The 15,341-nt window shown below is 46.7% G+C and overlaps 1 protein-coding gene across 1 annotated transcript in view; it reads left to right on the top strand.

Moving 5' to 3' along the window:
* The window catches only part of LOC124040262 (piggyBac transposable element-derived protein 5-like), a 41,245-nt gene that overhangs the window by 11,013 nt on the left and 14,891 nt on the right, over positions 1-15,341 (top strand). The window contains exons 3-4 of the mRNA XM_046357267.1: positions 1,549-1,683; positions 2,700-2,880. Coding sequence (XP_046213223.1) covers positions 1,549-1,683; positions 2,700-2,880 — 316 coding nt within the window. The remainder of the gene's footprint in view (positions 1-1,548; positions 1,684-2,699; positions 2,881-15,341) is intronic.

Genomic DNA, 15,341 nt, shown 5'->3' with positions numbered 1-15,341 from the left:
TGGACATTTTTGTAGGGGTTGTTACATTTTTTGTAAGGTGGGGGGACAAAAAGTGGAAATGACAAACTTCAGAAGTCTTTTTAAACCTCACACTATACGTTTTACATTTCCTGCACTGCAGGAAAGTTCTCCTGCAAAAAGGGTGATCAAATGAAGATCCTACATCTGTTTAATAAGCATAACAAAAGCCTTTATAAGCGAAGTTTCTACTTTAAGACGGAAGGAACGGTGCATGTCAAAGAGGATAGTGCCTTCCGGTGCATCTCTGGCATAGCAGGGTTCTTTGGAAGATAAATTAAAATTGCTGAGCTTTGTGGCATTAACAATTCTGCTTAGCTAGCTGTACATTTCTTTTTCTCTCACTCATTAACGTAGACAACACAAGCAACTCTGTTTAGAGATCTAGCAAATTAAGAAGGTCTGGGAAATAGGTGTACCTTTTTTTGTTTCCATCGCTATCTTCTCAGACACTGTATTTCCCTCAGGTAATGGTTGTCAAACTGCCACTGATCTTAGCTAATGCAGCAAGAGACAGAGAGAGAGAGAGAGAGAGAAGACTGATAGAATTCATCTGTATCATTGCTTCCACTGAGATTAAGTCATTGGTGTTGAGAAATGGGTTTGATAGACATCCAGCCCCCACAGGCCAAAGACCAATAGAGCATAACAGATGGTTGTAATTTACCAGTAGAGCACTTAGTAGAAGGTTATGAAGGACAGGTCTATAGCCAGGCAGCAGGGAAAAGTCAGGCAACACGCATTTAAACAGAATGTGTTCACCTGTCACTGACTTCACCCGTGCAGGAATAACTGAATTCTTTTAGAAATCCTTTTGTGAATCATTTTTTGGGATTTTCAGGAGACCTGTGGATAGCTATGCACAGTTTCTGTTTGTTTCCAACTGAATAATTGTCTCAAACTCCTCTTGTCAACGTGGTAAAAAAGATAGACTTCTTTGACTCCCTGTAAAGAAGCCAGGTGTTTTCTGTTGTATCATCACAACAAATCGATAGGGGTGAAAATCAACCTGGAACAACCCCATCACACCTTCCCTACAGTGCTCTATCTGATACACATACTCACTTCTGTTGCAGGTCTGAAATCCCTGCTCCCTCATGAGTTCTGGCTCTCCTGCAGACCGAGCAGATATTCTAGGTACTTCTTCTCAGTCAGGCGGTGTGCCTGTGTGGCTCCCCAGTGGTAGATGTGAGTTAATTAACAGAGAGGTAGCAGACAGTATATATACAGTATTGGTTTGCCTGTTCTGCTCTGGGCTAAACAAACACCACCTGTGCCTCGTTATGTCTCCTTGGTCCCGTTGGGAAATCACTATGGCAACGCATGCCTGGGTCCTCCATCTACTATGATATCCTACATTTTTGTGATAAGATGCTACCTAGCCTTAGTCTGTAGTCCTTAGTCTGTAGTGCATCTTATACAGTACAATCAGTCAGAAACTGCTGCCATGGTGCCATCCCTGGTTATATACCTGCTCTTGGCTGAATGGAAGCCTTTGAATATGAACTGTATATTCCCACTATTCCATAGGTGCTCCATGAGCCTCTGATTGATGAGGACCCGGTGTTCATCACCACCTGTACGGAGAGAGAGCTGAGGAAGAGGAGGAAGAGGAAATTCAGTCTGTGGGTCCGCCAATGCACATCCACTGGCTTCATCTGTCAGGTACAGTGTGTGTTTATGTAAATGAGACAAAGGGAGATGGTGAGAGCAGTGGAGAAAGAAATTAAGGGAGGGACTGTACTGTAACCTCTTGGATTTATACTCTTATATCCGGGAGCTAGTGCTTTGCCAACTTTGACAGACTGTGCACCTTCAATTACGCCCTGTGCAACCTCACCGGGGAATTGCACAAGACTGCCTGCCATTCGTCTAGACTCTAGAATACGACAGGACTAGTGCAATCAGACCATGCCCTTCCCACTCACTCAGACAGCTGAGAGATCCAGGCAAACTGTGTGACTGGATGACTGATATGGGACCATCCCAGTGCCTCAATCAGTCTCCAGACCCAATGTTCTGTTGTTGTTTCCCAGGAGTTAGGCTTTTACAAGCCGATCGGTTTCTTTTGGCTCTGAATTGTCTTCTTTTATGGCAGAAATGTGCCATAGGGAGAAGAGAGAAAACAAAGTTGTAGAGTGAATCAATGGGATTCCATTAGTGCAATGCCCAGTCACTGCTTGGAAAATAAAGTGCCAGTCCACTTAGTGGTGGGTGTATACTCTTGGTGGGTGTATAACCAAATGACTGCTGCCCCAAGCCTCAAACAGACCCAGGAAGGCATGAGAATTAATGGTTATGCACGCCCGTCCCGGTTGGTGGGAAGAATAATTCATATATTATGTATTTTTCATTTGTAATTTGAAAGACAACGACTGTTAATGTCTCATCTATTACTAAACAACAGGGTTCATAGTGTAAATTATAAATTACATTGTGTGATGATAACTAGTGTATCAATCAATTTGTCTGATCAGAGTAATATTTACATGTAAATTGTAATTAATGGAGGTAAGCCAGGCCAGTGATTCAGATTGTTGGAGCCATATCAAGGTCGCTATTTGGAACACTTGGAATGATAGCTGCTACACAGATCATTCCTGAGGTAATTTATGTATTGATTTCGATATGTCAGTGTATGACATTATCGTGGGTTTTGACTGTCTGTATCTCTCTTCTAGATCTATGTGCATCTAAAGGAGGGCCAGGGTCCTGATGGGTTGGCCACCCTGAAGATCAAGCCTCAGCTCCACAGTATGGTGGCCAAACAGCTGTGTCAGAACCTCTCCGGCCGCAACAGCATCATCTTCACCGGACCCAGCATCACCAGCCTCAACCTGTACCAGGAGTTTGAGAAACAGGGTATATGCTTGTCTGTCTGTCTGTCTGTGCATCTCTGTCTGTCTGTCTGCGCATCTCTTTCTGTCTGCGCATCTTTCTGTCTGCGCATCTCTTTCTGTCTGCGCATCTCTTTCTGTCTGCGCATCTCTTTCTGTCTGCGCATCTCTTTCTGTCTGCGCATCTCTTTCTGTCTGCGCATCTCTTTCTGTCTGCGCATCTCTTTCTGTCTGCGCATCTCTTTCTGTCTGCGCATCTCTGTCTGTCTGCGCATCTCTTTCTGTCTGTCTGTCTGCGCATCTCTTTCTGTCTGTCTGTCTGCGCATCTCTTTCTGTCTGCGCATCTCTTTCTATCTGCGCATCTCTTTCTATCTGCGCATCTCTTTCTGTCTGCGCATCTCTTTCTGTCTGCGCATCTCTTTCTGTCTGTCTGTCTGCGCATCTCTTTCTGTCTGTCTGTCTGCGCATCTCTTTCTGTCTGTCTGTCTGCGCATCTCTTTCTGTCTGTCTGTCTGCGCATCTCTTTCTGTCTGCGCATCTCTTTCTGTCTGCGCATCTCTTTCTGTCTGCGCATCTCTTTCTGTCTGCGCATCTCTTTCTGTCTGCGCATCTCTTTCTGTCTGCGCATCTCTTTCTGTCTGCGCATCTCTTTCTGTCTGCGCATCTCTTTCTGTCTGCGCATCTCTTTCTGTCTGCGCATCTCTTTCTGTCTGCGCATCTCTTTCTGTCTGTCTGCGCATCTCTTTCTGTCGGCGCATCTCTTTCTGTCGGCGCATCTCTTTCTGTCTGCGCATCTCTTTCTGTTGGCGCATCTCTCTGTCTGCGCATCTCTGTCTGTCTGTCTGTCTGTCTGCGCATCTCTTTCTGTCTGCGCATCTCTTTCTGTCTGCGCATCTCTTTCTGTCGGCGCATCTCTGTCTGTCTGCGCATCTCTTTCTGTCTTTCTGTCGGCGCATCTCTGTCTGTCGGCGCATCTCTGTCTGTCTGCGCATCTCTTTCTGTCTGTCTGTCTGCGCATCTCTGTCTGTCTGCGCATCTCTTTCTGTCGGCGCATCTCTTTCTGTCGGCGCATCTCTGTCTGTCTGCGCATCTCTTTCTGTCTTTCTGTCGGCGCATCTCTGTCTGTCGGCGCATCTCTGTCTGTCTGCGCATCTCTTTCTGTCTGTCTGTCTGCGCATCTCTTTCTGTCTGTCTGTCTGCGCATCTCTGTCTGTCTGTCTGCGCATCTCTTTCTGTCTGTCTGTCTGCGCATCTCTTTCTGTCTGCGCATCTCTTTCTGTCTGCGCATCTCTTTCTGTCTGCGCATCTCTTTCTGTCTGCGCATCTCTTTCTGTCTGCGCATCTCTTTCTGTCTGCGCATCTCTTTCTGTCTGCGCATCTCTTTCTGTCTGTCTGTCTGCGCATCTCTTTCTGTCGGCGCATCTCTTTCTGTCGGCGCATCTCTGTCTGTCTGCGCATCTCTGTCTGCCTGCGCATCTCTTTCTGTCTGTCTGTCTGCGCATCTCTTTCTGTCTGCGCATCTCTTTCTGTCTGCGCATCTCTTTCTGTCTGCGCATCTCTTTCTGTCTGCGCATCTCTTTCTGTCGGCGCATCTCTTTCTGTCGGCGCATCTCTTTCTGTCGGCGCATCTCTTTCTGTCGGCGCATCTCTTTCTGTCGGCGCATCTCTTTCTGTCGGCGCATCTCTTTCTGTCGGCGCATCTCTTTCTGTCGGCGCATCTCTTTCTGTCTGCGCATCTCTTTCTGTCTGCGCATCTCTTTCTGTCTGTCTGTCTGTCTGCGCATCTCTGTCTGTCTGTCTGTCTGTCTGCGCATCTCTTTCTGTCTGCGCATCTCTGTCTGTCTGCGCATCTCTTTCTGTCTGCGCATCTCTGTCTGTCTGCGCATCTCTTTCTGTCTGTCTGTCTGTCTGCGCATCTCTTTCTGTCTGTCTGTCTGCGCATCTCTTTCTGTCTGCGCATCTCTTTCTGTCTGCGCATCTCTTTCTGTCTGTGCATCTCTTTGTGTCTGCGCATCTCTTTCTGTCTGCGCATCTCTTTCTGTCTGCGCATCTCTTTCTGTCTGCGCATCTCTTTCTGTCTGTCTGCGCATCTCTTTCTGTCTGTCTGCGCATCTCTTTCTGTCTGTCTGCGCATCTCTTTCTGTCTGTCTGCGCATCTCTTTCTGTCTGTCTGTCTGCATCTCTTTCTGTCTGTCTGCGCATCTTTCTGTCTGTCTGTCTGCGCATCTCTTTCTGTCTGTCTGTCTGCATCTCTTTCTGTCTGCTCTCTGTCTGTCTGCGCATCTGTCTGTCTGCGCATCTCTTTCTGTCTGTCTGTCGCATCTCTTTGTCTGTCTGTCTGTCGCGCATCTGTCTTTCTGTCTGTCTGCGCATCTCTTTCTGTCTGTCTGTCTGCATCTCTTTCTGTCTGTCTGCGCATCTCTGTCTGTCTGTCTGCGCATCTCTTTCTGTCTGTCTGCGCATCTCTTTCTGTCTGCGCATCTCTGTCTGTCTGCGCATCTCTTTCTGTCTGTCTCTCTGTCTGTCTGTCTGTCTGCGCATCTCTTTCTGTCTGTCTCTTTCTGTCTGCGCATCTCTTTCTGTCTGCGCATCTCTTTCTGTCTGCGCATCTCTTTCTGTCTGTCTGTCTGCGCATCTCTTTCTGTCTGCGCATCTCTTTCTGTCTGCGCATCTCTGTCTGTCTGCGCATCTCTTTCTGTCTGCGCATCTCTTTCTGTCTGTCTGTCTGCGCATCTCTTTCTGTCTGTCTGTCTGCGCTCTTTCTGTCTGCGCATCTCTTTCTGTCTGTCTCTTTCTGTCGGCGCATCTCTTTCTGTCTCTCTTTCTGTCGGCGCATTCTTTCTGTCTGTCTCTTTCTGTCGCATCTCTTTCTGTCTGTCTCTTTCTGTCTGCGCATCTCTTTCTGTCTGTCTCTGTCTGTCTGCATCTCTTTCTGTCTGTCTGTCTGTCTGCGCATCTCTGTCTGTCTGTCTGTCTGTCTGTCTGCGCATCTCTTTCTGTCTGCGCATCTCTGTCTGTCTGCGCATCTCTTTCTGTCTGCGCATCTCTGTCTGTCTGCGCATCTCTTTCTGTCTGTCTGTCTGTCTGCGCATCTCTTTCTGTCTGTCTGTCTGCGCATCTCTTTCTGTCTGCGCATCTCTTTCTGTCTGCGCATCTCTTTCTGTCTGTGCATCTCTTTGTGTCTGCGCATCTCTTTCTGTCTGCGCATCTCTTTCTGTCTGCGCATCTCTTTGTGTCTGCGCATCTCTTTCTGTCTGCGCATCTCTTTCTGTCTGCGCATCTCTTTCTGTCTGCGCATCTCTTTCTGTCTGCGCATCTCTTTCTGTCTGTCTGCGCATCTCTTTCTGTCTGTCTGCGCATCTCTTTCTGTCTGTCTGCGCATCTCTTTCTGTCTGTCTGCGCATCTCTTTCTGTCTGTCTGCGCATCTCTTTCTGTCTGTCTGCGCATCTCTTTCTGTCTGTCTGCGCATCTCTTTCTGTCTGTCTGCGCATCTCTGTCTGTCGGCGCATCTCTTTCTGTCGGCGCATCTCTGTCTGTCTGCGCATCTCTTGTCTGTCTGTCTGTCTGTCTGTCTGTCTGCGCATCTCTTTCTGTCTGTCTGTCTGTCTGCGCATCTCTGTCTGTCGGCGCATCTCTTTCTGTCTGCGCATCTCTTTCTGTCTGTCTGTCTGCGCATCTCTTTCTGTCTGCGCATCTCTTTCTGTCTGCGCATCTCTTTCTGTCTGTCTGCGCATCTCTTTCTGTCTGTCTGCGCATCTCTTTCTGTCTGTCTGCGCATCTCTTTCTGTCTGTCTGCGCATCTCTTTCTGTCTGTCTGCGCATCTCTTTCTGTCTGTCTGTCTGCGCATCTCTTTCTGTCTGTCTGTCTGCGCATCTCTTTCTGTCTGTCTGCGCATCTCTTTCTGTCTGTCTGTCTGTCTGCGCATCTCTGTCTGTCTGTCTGTCTGTCTGCGCATCTCTTTCTGTCTGCGCATCTCTGTCTGTCTGCGCATCTCTTTCTGTCTGTCTGTCTGTCTGCGCATCTCTTTCTGTCTGTCTGTCTGCGCATCTCTTTCTGTCTGCGCATCTCTTTCTGTCTGCGCATCTCTTTCTGTCTGCGCATCTCTTTCTGTCTGTGCATCTCTTTGTGTCTTCTCTTTCTGTCTGCGCATCTCTTTCTGTCTGTCTCTTTGTGTCTGCGCATCTCTTTCTGTCTGCGCATCTCTTTCTGTCTGCGCATCTCTTTCTGTCTGCGCATCTCTTTCTGTCTGCGCATCTCTTTCTGTCTGCGCATCTCTTTCTGTCTGCGCATCTCTTTCTGTCTGTGCATCTCTTTCTGTCTGCCTGCGCATCTCTTTCTGTCTGTCTGCGCATCTCTTTCTGTCTGTCTGCGCATCTCTTTCTGTCTGTCTGCGCATCTCTTTCTGTCTGTCTGCGCATCTCTTTCTGTCTGTCTGCGCATCTCTTTCTGTCTGTCTGCGCATCTCTTTCTGTCTGTCTGCGCATCTCTTTCTGTCTGTCTGCGCATCTCTTTCTGTCTGTCTGCGCATCTCTTTCTGTCTGTCTGCGCATCTCTGTCTGTCGGCGCATCTCTGTCTGTCGGCGCATCTCTTTCTGTCGGCGCATCTCTGTCTGTCTGCGCATCTCTTGTCTGTCTGTCTGTCTGTCTGTCTGTCTGTCTGCGCATCTCTTTCTGTCTGTCTGTCTGTCTGCGCATCTCTGTCTGTCGGCGCATCTCTTTCTGTCTGCGCATCTCTTTCTGTCTGTCTGTCTGCGCATCTCTTTCTGTCTGCGCATCTCTTTCTGTCTGTCTGCGCATCTCTTTCTGTCTGTCTGCGCATCTCTTTCTGTCTGTCTGCGCATCTCTTTCTGTCTGTCTGCGCATCTCTTTCTGTCTGTCTGCGCATCTCTTTCTGTCTGTCTGTCTGCGCATCTCTTTCTGTCTGTCTGCGCATCTCTTTCTGTCTGTCTGTCTGCGCATCTCTGTCTGTCTGTCTGTCTGCGCATCTCTGTCTGTCTGTCTGTCTGCGCATCTCTTTCTGTCTGTCTGTCTGTCTGCGCATCTCTTTCTGTCTGTCTGTCTGTCTGCGCATCTCTTTCTGTCTGCGCATCTCTTTCTGTCTGCGCATCTCTTTCTGTCTGTCTGTCTGCGCATCTCTGTCTGTCGGCGCATCTCTTTCTGTCTGCGCATCTCTTTCTGTCTGTCTGTCTGCGCATCTCTTTCTGTCGGCGCATCTCTTTCTGTCGGCGCATCTCTTTCTGTCGGTGCATCTCTTTCTGTCGGTGCATCTCTTTCTGTCGGCGCATCTCTTTCTGTCGGCGCATCTCTTTCTGTCGGCGCATCTCTGTCTGTCGGCGCATCTCTGTCTGTCTGCGCATCTCTTGTCTGTCTGTCTGTCTGTCTGCGCATCTCTGTCTGTCTGTCTGTCTGTCTGTCTGCGCATCTCTTTCTGTCTGTGCATCTCTTTCTGTCTGCACATCTCTTTCTGTCTGTCTGTCTGTGCATCTCCTTTTTTTCTATAAAAAACAAACTGTATAAATGGGTGAAGGCATTTGTCTGAAGCTTAAAAAGGATATTCAGGAGCGCCACAATGCTTATTCCACCCATACTCTACCAAGGTTTTCTAGCACACAGCTTTGATCTACTACAGTTGGTATTGTTCTTCAAACTATGTGTAGGCAGGTTGCTTAGTATTCAAACCTTCTCAAACAGCCTAATTCATACTCTTAGAGGAGGTGCTTTGACAACAATGTGATTTTTACCTCACACAAGGTAAAGTATTGGATTCTTCACACACCACAGTAAGACATCCCATTACACTACTTTTTTTGTGATAAAAAAATGTATTAAATTAAATCAAGCTTTGCTTTTATTAGGGATGTACGATATATCGGTAAACATATCGAAATTGGCCGATAATAGCTAAAAATGCCAACATCGATATTGGCCCAATGTCTATTTTAATGCCAATGTTAAAAACCGATGTCAAAGCTGCCGTGTATACCTATATAACGAATGTACATGACGTAATGACACCAGGTAAAATTATGCTCTACACTTGCAACACAGCATCCCTAACCTAGCCTGCTGTGTGAATCGAGCAGTCAAACAAGTCGAGCAGTCATTTGAAAGAGTAAAAAAAATCCAGCGAGACAACTGAAAGGCGAAATCTATTAAAGACAAGATAATGGTATTCATTTCCCTTGACAATCAAACGTTCTCTGTCGTGGGTGATGTTGGCTTTCGCCGACTGGTCGAGCACCAGTACACACTACCAAGTGAGCTCTTTTTCAGATGTTGCTCTACTGGAGTTGCATAGTAATAGCGCCACTGCTATTAGCTTCACGACATACATACTGTAATGACCTGACTAGATCATAAATGAACAATTGTCCAGACAGGCTTGAGTTTGCGAATTGACGGTTTATTAAACCAACTTTACACAGGCTACTGTTTGGGCCGTAGCACACGCCAAATAGATGACAGATAACCCACAAGCCAATCGTGACCTTCTCTTGTGAAGCCCAGACGTAAGAGAGAGAGAACAAAGGCTGAACCTGGTCTTAACTTCCAATGCTCCACCCCCCTGCCCAACCCCCCTCCACGCCACTCCGCCAACCACCAGGATGCCCGGCATCAGAACATTCCAGGCATTCCCGTGATTGGCAGATAGCAGGTTGATTGACATGTTGGACCCCGCGAACACCGGGTACTGGTCAGTACAACACAACCACCTCCTAGCCTAACACATAACACACAGCTGTCTGTGCGGGTCGCTACACAGCCCCCCCACCACAAAGTCCCTTGTCCCCGAGGGAACAAACAAAGTCTCTGAAGCGACCCGGAGGTCTCCTTTGCCTGCGTGGCCGTGATGGTCGCAGAGTGCCCCTCTGGGAACCAGGGGATGAAGGCAGGGATATGGGGGACAAGGAAGCGGGAACGGGTAATACAGTCCGTGGCTCTGGGGAACCACGCGGTGACACATGGGGGGAGACAGGGGGAGTGGGCTGTCTGGAGCCTTGTCTGCGGCACCTGAGGGTGGGTGCCTGGAGAATGTCATTGCCAGAGAGGGGAATTGTGGGGGTTCCTGGGGTTTGGGGAGAAGAGGCCCCTCTGTATGGGGCTAACCTGTCCCGGTGCAGTGCCACCTTTCTCCCCCTGGGAGGAAGCTGCACCCGGTACACAACCTCTCCTACCCTCTCCAGGACACTGCAGGGTCCCACCCAGTGACTGTCCAACTTGGGGCATCTGCCTTTTTTCCTTAGGGGGCTGTAGACCCAGACCAGCTCCCCAGCCACAAAGTGCCTTCCCCGGGTGTGCACGTCATAGTTCCTTTTCTGCCTCACACCTGCATTCACCAGCTGCTCTCTGGTGAAGGTGTGGGCTGTCTCCAGGCGGTCCTGGAGTCTCCGGGCATACTCCGGCCCCGGAGGAACATGAGGGCTATCCAGGGGCCGACCAAACGCCATCTCCGCAGGGGTGCGGATCTCTCTCCCCAGCATGAGGAGGGCAGGCGTGCAGGAGGTGGAGTCTTGGACAGCGGAGCGGCATGCCATGAGGACCATAGGCAGGTAGGTGCTTGTCCCAGTCACGCTGGTGTTTGGAAGAGACGATGGCCAGCTGCTGTCCAAGCGTTTTGTTGAAGCGCTCCACAAGGCCATCACTTTGAGGATGGAGAGGAGTAGTGCGGGTCTTGTGCATACCCAGCCTCTCACACATGGTGGCGAACACACGGGACTCAAAGTTTCTGCCTTGGTCGCTGTGGATGGACTCTGCAGCTCCAAACCTGCTGAACATTCCCGCTGTCAGGGCGTCGACGATGGTCTCTGCCTCCTGGTCAGGCAGAGCATAGGCCTCGGGCCATTTTGTGAAATAGTCCATGGCCGTGAGCACCCAGCGGTTTCCACTGTCTGTGGTGGGGAACGGCCCAACTACATCCACTCCCACCCTCTCCATGGGAGCCCCCACTGGGAACTGTTGTAGCTGAGCATGAGAGCGGCCTGGGGGGCCCTTTCTCGCTGTGCAGTTGTCACAGCGACGACAAAAGTCCTCCACATCCCTCTTGTGCTGCCCCCAGTAGAAGCCCTGACGGAGACGGCACAGTGTTTTTGTGACCCCAAAGTGTCCAGTCCCCACTCCCCCATGAGTACTCTGGAGCACAGCCTCCCGCAATGCTTTTGGGACCACCACCTGCCACCTCTCCTCTCCCGTAGCTGACTCCTTCCATGCCCGCTGTAGCACGCTATCAGCCAGCCGCAGTCTCTCAAACTTCGACCACAACCCTTTGGTCGCGAGTGAGAGCGCTGTCACCTCTTCCCATGGTGGCCTCATAGTGGAATTTGCGGTTTGCCTTCAAAATAAAAGTAACCTTAGGCTATCCTTATTGTGGCTAGCTTCACATAGATGCGTCCGACCACCATTAAATAAGAACTTCCTTAAAAATTAGGGCTATTTTAGATTGCTACATAGTCAGCTAGCTAACTATAGCTACTGAAACAGATTGTTGTTTTGAATTTTTTTGGGGGGAAGAACATTGTTTGCATCCATGAGCTAGCTAACGTTTTTTTAATGACCAGCACTAAGTACGCGAGACAACTTACCAGCATCATAGCGATGAATCGTTGTGACACATGAAATACGAGTGATAGTTTAACAAGCTTATTTGACACTTCAAATAGTGTTATTTGACGTGCATCTTTTTTTTGTCACGCAAAGACTCAAACGGCGTTCCATAGAAATAAATCCTGGTTGAGAATGAAACGACTGAAGAAATGATCAACAAAACAGCACAGCAAGTATGTGAAAGAAATGGGTTTTGATTATGTTTTACTGGTAATGGGGACATGCGTAAATGCCAACAAAATAATTTGTGTGTGTGTGCCCCTTTTATTTAACTAGGCAAGTCCGTTAAGAACAAATTCTTATTTACAATGACGGCCAAACCCGGACGACGCTGGGCCAATTGTGCACCGCCCTATGACGGCCGGATGTGATCGAGGCTGGATTCGAACCAGGAACTGTAGTGACGCCTCTTGCACTGCCTCACAGTGCCTTAGACAGCTGCGTCCATGTGTGTAACTATTTAACTGTACAGAATGCTTAAAAGGCTGCAAAAAAGGTATATCGGTAAAGTTTTTTGGGGGGCAAGGAAAATATCAGATATCGATATCAGTCAAAAATGTCATATCGGTGTATTACCAGCTTTTATACTTAAAAGACCATCAGACTTGATTGAGCTTTTTTGTCTTGTAGTAATGTGGTGCATTATATAATAACATCCTTTTTTGGTCAGTACGGTGCCCAACATAACTGTTAGCTTACCTGTTTTTATATTGACATGAGCTCAGAACCACTTGTGTTTCAAACATGGTCCTGTTTAATTAATTGCTTTGCTGATCAATGGACAGTTCATTACTTTTGTAAAAATAATATGTAGCTTAGTTGTTTGTACTTGTATTCATTTTTGTAATAAAGATACACGTTTACAATATCTAAAAATATATAGAGCCAAATTATATTTATATATATATATTATAATTTGAGCGGCTTGATTTTAATAGCAGGACACCGTAAAGTCCATTGTCCATCTGAAGAGTATGAATTAGGCTGTTTGAGAAGGTTTGAATCCTAAGTACTCTGCCTACACTGTAGTTTGAAGTACAATACCAACATAGTTACTGTAGTAGGTCAAAGCTGTGTGTTGGTAAAACCTTGGTAGAGCATGGGTGGATTAGGTATTGTGCTCATTTGAATTTCCTTTCTTTTTCAGCTTCAGACCAATGCTTACCTCTCACTTAAAAGATTGTTTTTTTGGTTTTAATTTCCATGTTTTTTATGGAAACAGTAAAAGTAAACAATGGCAACAGGTATTTACACTGCTCAAAGAAAAAAAGGGAACACTAAAATAACATCCTAGATCTGAATGAATTAAATATTCTTATTAAATACTTTTTTCTTTACATAGTTGAATGTGCTGACAACAAAATCACACAAATTATCAATGGAAATCTAATTATATCAACCTATGGAGGTCTGGATTTGGAGTCACACTCAAAATTAAAGTGGAAAAGCACACTACAGGCGGATCCAACTTTGATGTAATGTCCTTAAAACAAGTCAAAATGAGGCTCAGTAGTGTGTGTGTGGCCTCCACGTGCCTGTATGACCTCCCTACAACGCCTGGGCATGCTCCTGGTGAGGTGGCGGATGGTCTCCTGAGGGATCTCCCAGACCTGGAGGTCATTTTGCAGGGCTCTGGCAGTGCTCCTCCTGCTCCTCCTTGCACAAAGGCGGAGTTAGCGGTCCTGCTGCTGGGTTGTTGCCCTCCTATGGCCTCCTCCACGTCTCGTGATGTACTGGCCTGTCTCCTGGTAGCGCCTCCATGCTCTGGACACTACGCTGACAGACACAGCAAACCTTCTTGCCACAGCTCACATTGATGTTCCATCCTGGATGAGCTGCACTACTTGAGCCACTTGTGTGGGTTGTAGACTCCGGCTCATGCTACCACTAGAGTGAAAACACCACCAGCATTCAAAAGTGAGCAAAACATCAGCCAGGAAGCATATGAACTGAGAAGTGGTCTGTGGTTATCACCTGCAGAACCACTCCTTTTATTGGGGGTGTCGTGCTAATTGCCTATAATTTCCACCTGTTGTCTATTCCATTTGCACAACAGCATGTGAAATGTATTGTCAATCAGTGTTGCTTCCTAAGTGGACAGTTTGATTTCACAGAAGTGTGATTGACTTGGAGTTACATTTTTGAGCAGTGTATTTAATATTAACAGTTGATTTTCCAGAGGGAAGTGAAAAACCAGAAACCCACTTAAGTAAATATGTAGTAAACTGGATTTTATTCCCTAATCTCTCTTAAAACAATTGAGCAAGGTCCTGGAAAATACACCCGATTTTGGTCATTATAAACACCTATGGTCTTGATGAACAGCTGAGTAGTAGAATCAGGTGTGGTACTAGGCTTGAAAAAAAAAAACATGCATAACCCTGTGTAACTTCAAGAGCAATTTTGGTAACTCCTGATACAAATACTGCTGTGAAACACCTGTAAAATAAAAGTACAAAACTCTCTTAAGAAAAATGATTTACATATCTGGCATTGGATAGGTGCTATAAATCCTTTAGCTACAAATGTTCAGTAATTCTGTACACCGCTGTCCAACTCCAGTAAAAGCCCATACATTCCCACATTTATAAAGGGTTGTATTAATATGAAAACAGATGTGAACACTCACAAATTTGGAACAAAACATATTTTAAGTATTGTCCGAAGTACCATGTGTACTGTGTCCATTTGAATTTTTTGAAGTCGTTTGTCAGCTCTACATGGGCCAGCTTGCATTTCTCCTTGACAGGCGCATGCCCACAATCCACCACTCTGCCATAAAGCACTGTGTCCTTGGGCAGTACTGTAGGGATAGCGTGTAATGTGCATTTCAGAGATGAGGGCAACGACCTCTTCCTTTAGAGTCTGAGAGCAGGTCTCTCCTCCGTTCTAGAAAAACGCATGCAGTAGTACACACCACCACACTCACTGACACTTGCCTGCCACTCCACGAACCCAAAGGCTGTTTTAATTGCCACTTAATAAATTAAAGGGAATGGGCTGTCAAAACTATAAACAAATGAATGGTCCAAATGTATCCTCCGGGAGGCAAACCCACACTCTTCAGATCTATAGACGGATAACTAATGATTACACTACAAATCCTGTTCTAATAAAATGTAGTTAGACAGACCATTTTAAATGGAGTCTGGAAGCGTCGGTTCCAAAATGATTTGGTTTATTCACTCTATACTGATTGAATGTTTGTTTCTCACACTTGATTGAAATAAAATAGTCTAAAACAGTTGATTTTCTGAAAACTGACTCATGTAATAATGTAGCTAAGTTAGCAGGCATGCAATTTTATTTGGAATGCGTAGCAATGGCGCACAATTTAAGCAAGCAGAGAGTGGGTTCGATTAATCTGGCCCAGGGTACACCGGGCTATGAAGGTGGGGATGGACGGAAGATAAAGTGTTTTAATCAAAAGTAATCCATTTAGCACGTGAACACAGAATCCTACTCATTACTACACGTGCTTACCTACTACTACTCCATGCTTAATTTGAGTTGACTGTCGGAAAGAGCGGGGCACCTGGCTCACGCCCACGACCCGCACCCCCTAACTACTTTACTTGTGGATGGCGACTTCTGAACACTGAAAAGTAACTCCACACCATTTTAATCAGTCAGTACAAATGTTGATTATAATAATGACAAGAAAGCAGGAAATATGCCGGACCTGGTAAATTGTCTGATGCTAGCGTGCATTTGCTTACTTGTAGTGCACAACTCAACTGAGACATGTGCATTTGGGGTTGGAACAACCATTCAACCATTGATTATATGCGGTTCATAACTACACTGAACAAAAATATAAAGCAACATGCAATAATTTATTAGATTTTACAGAGTTACAGTTTTAAAAAATCAGTCAATTGA

This window comes from Oncorhynchus gorbuscha, linkage group LG07 (genome assembly GCF_021184085.1).
Source record: "Oncorhynchus gorbuscha isolate QuinsamMale2020 ecotype Even-year linkage group LG07, OgorEven_v1.0, whole genome shotgun sequence".
Taxonomy (NCBI): domain Eukaryota; kingdom Metazoa; phylum Chordata; class Actinopteri; order Salmoniformes; family Salmonidae; genus Oncorhynchus; species Oncorhynchus gorbuscha.
The sequence above is the reverse complement of the archived record's forward strand: the minus strand, read 5'-3'. Positions and strand labels throughout refer to the sequence as shown.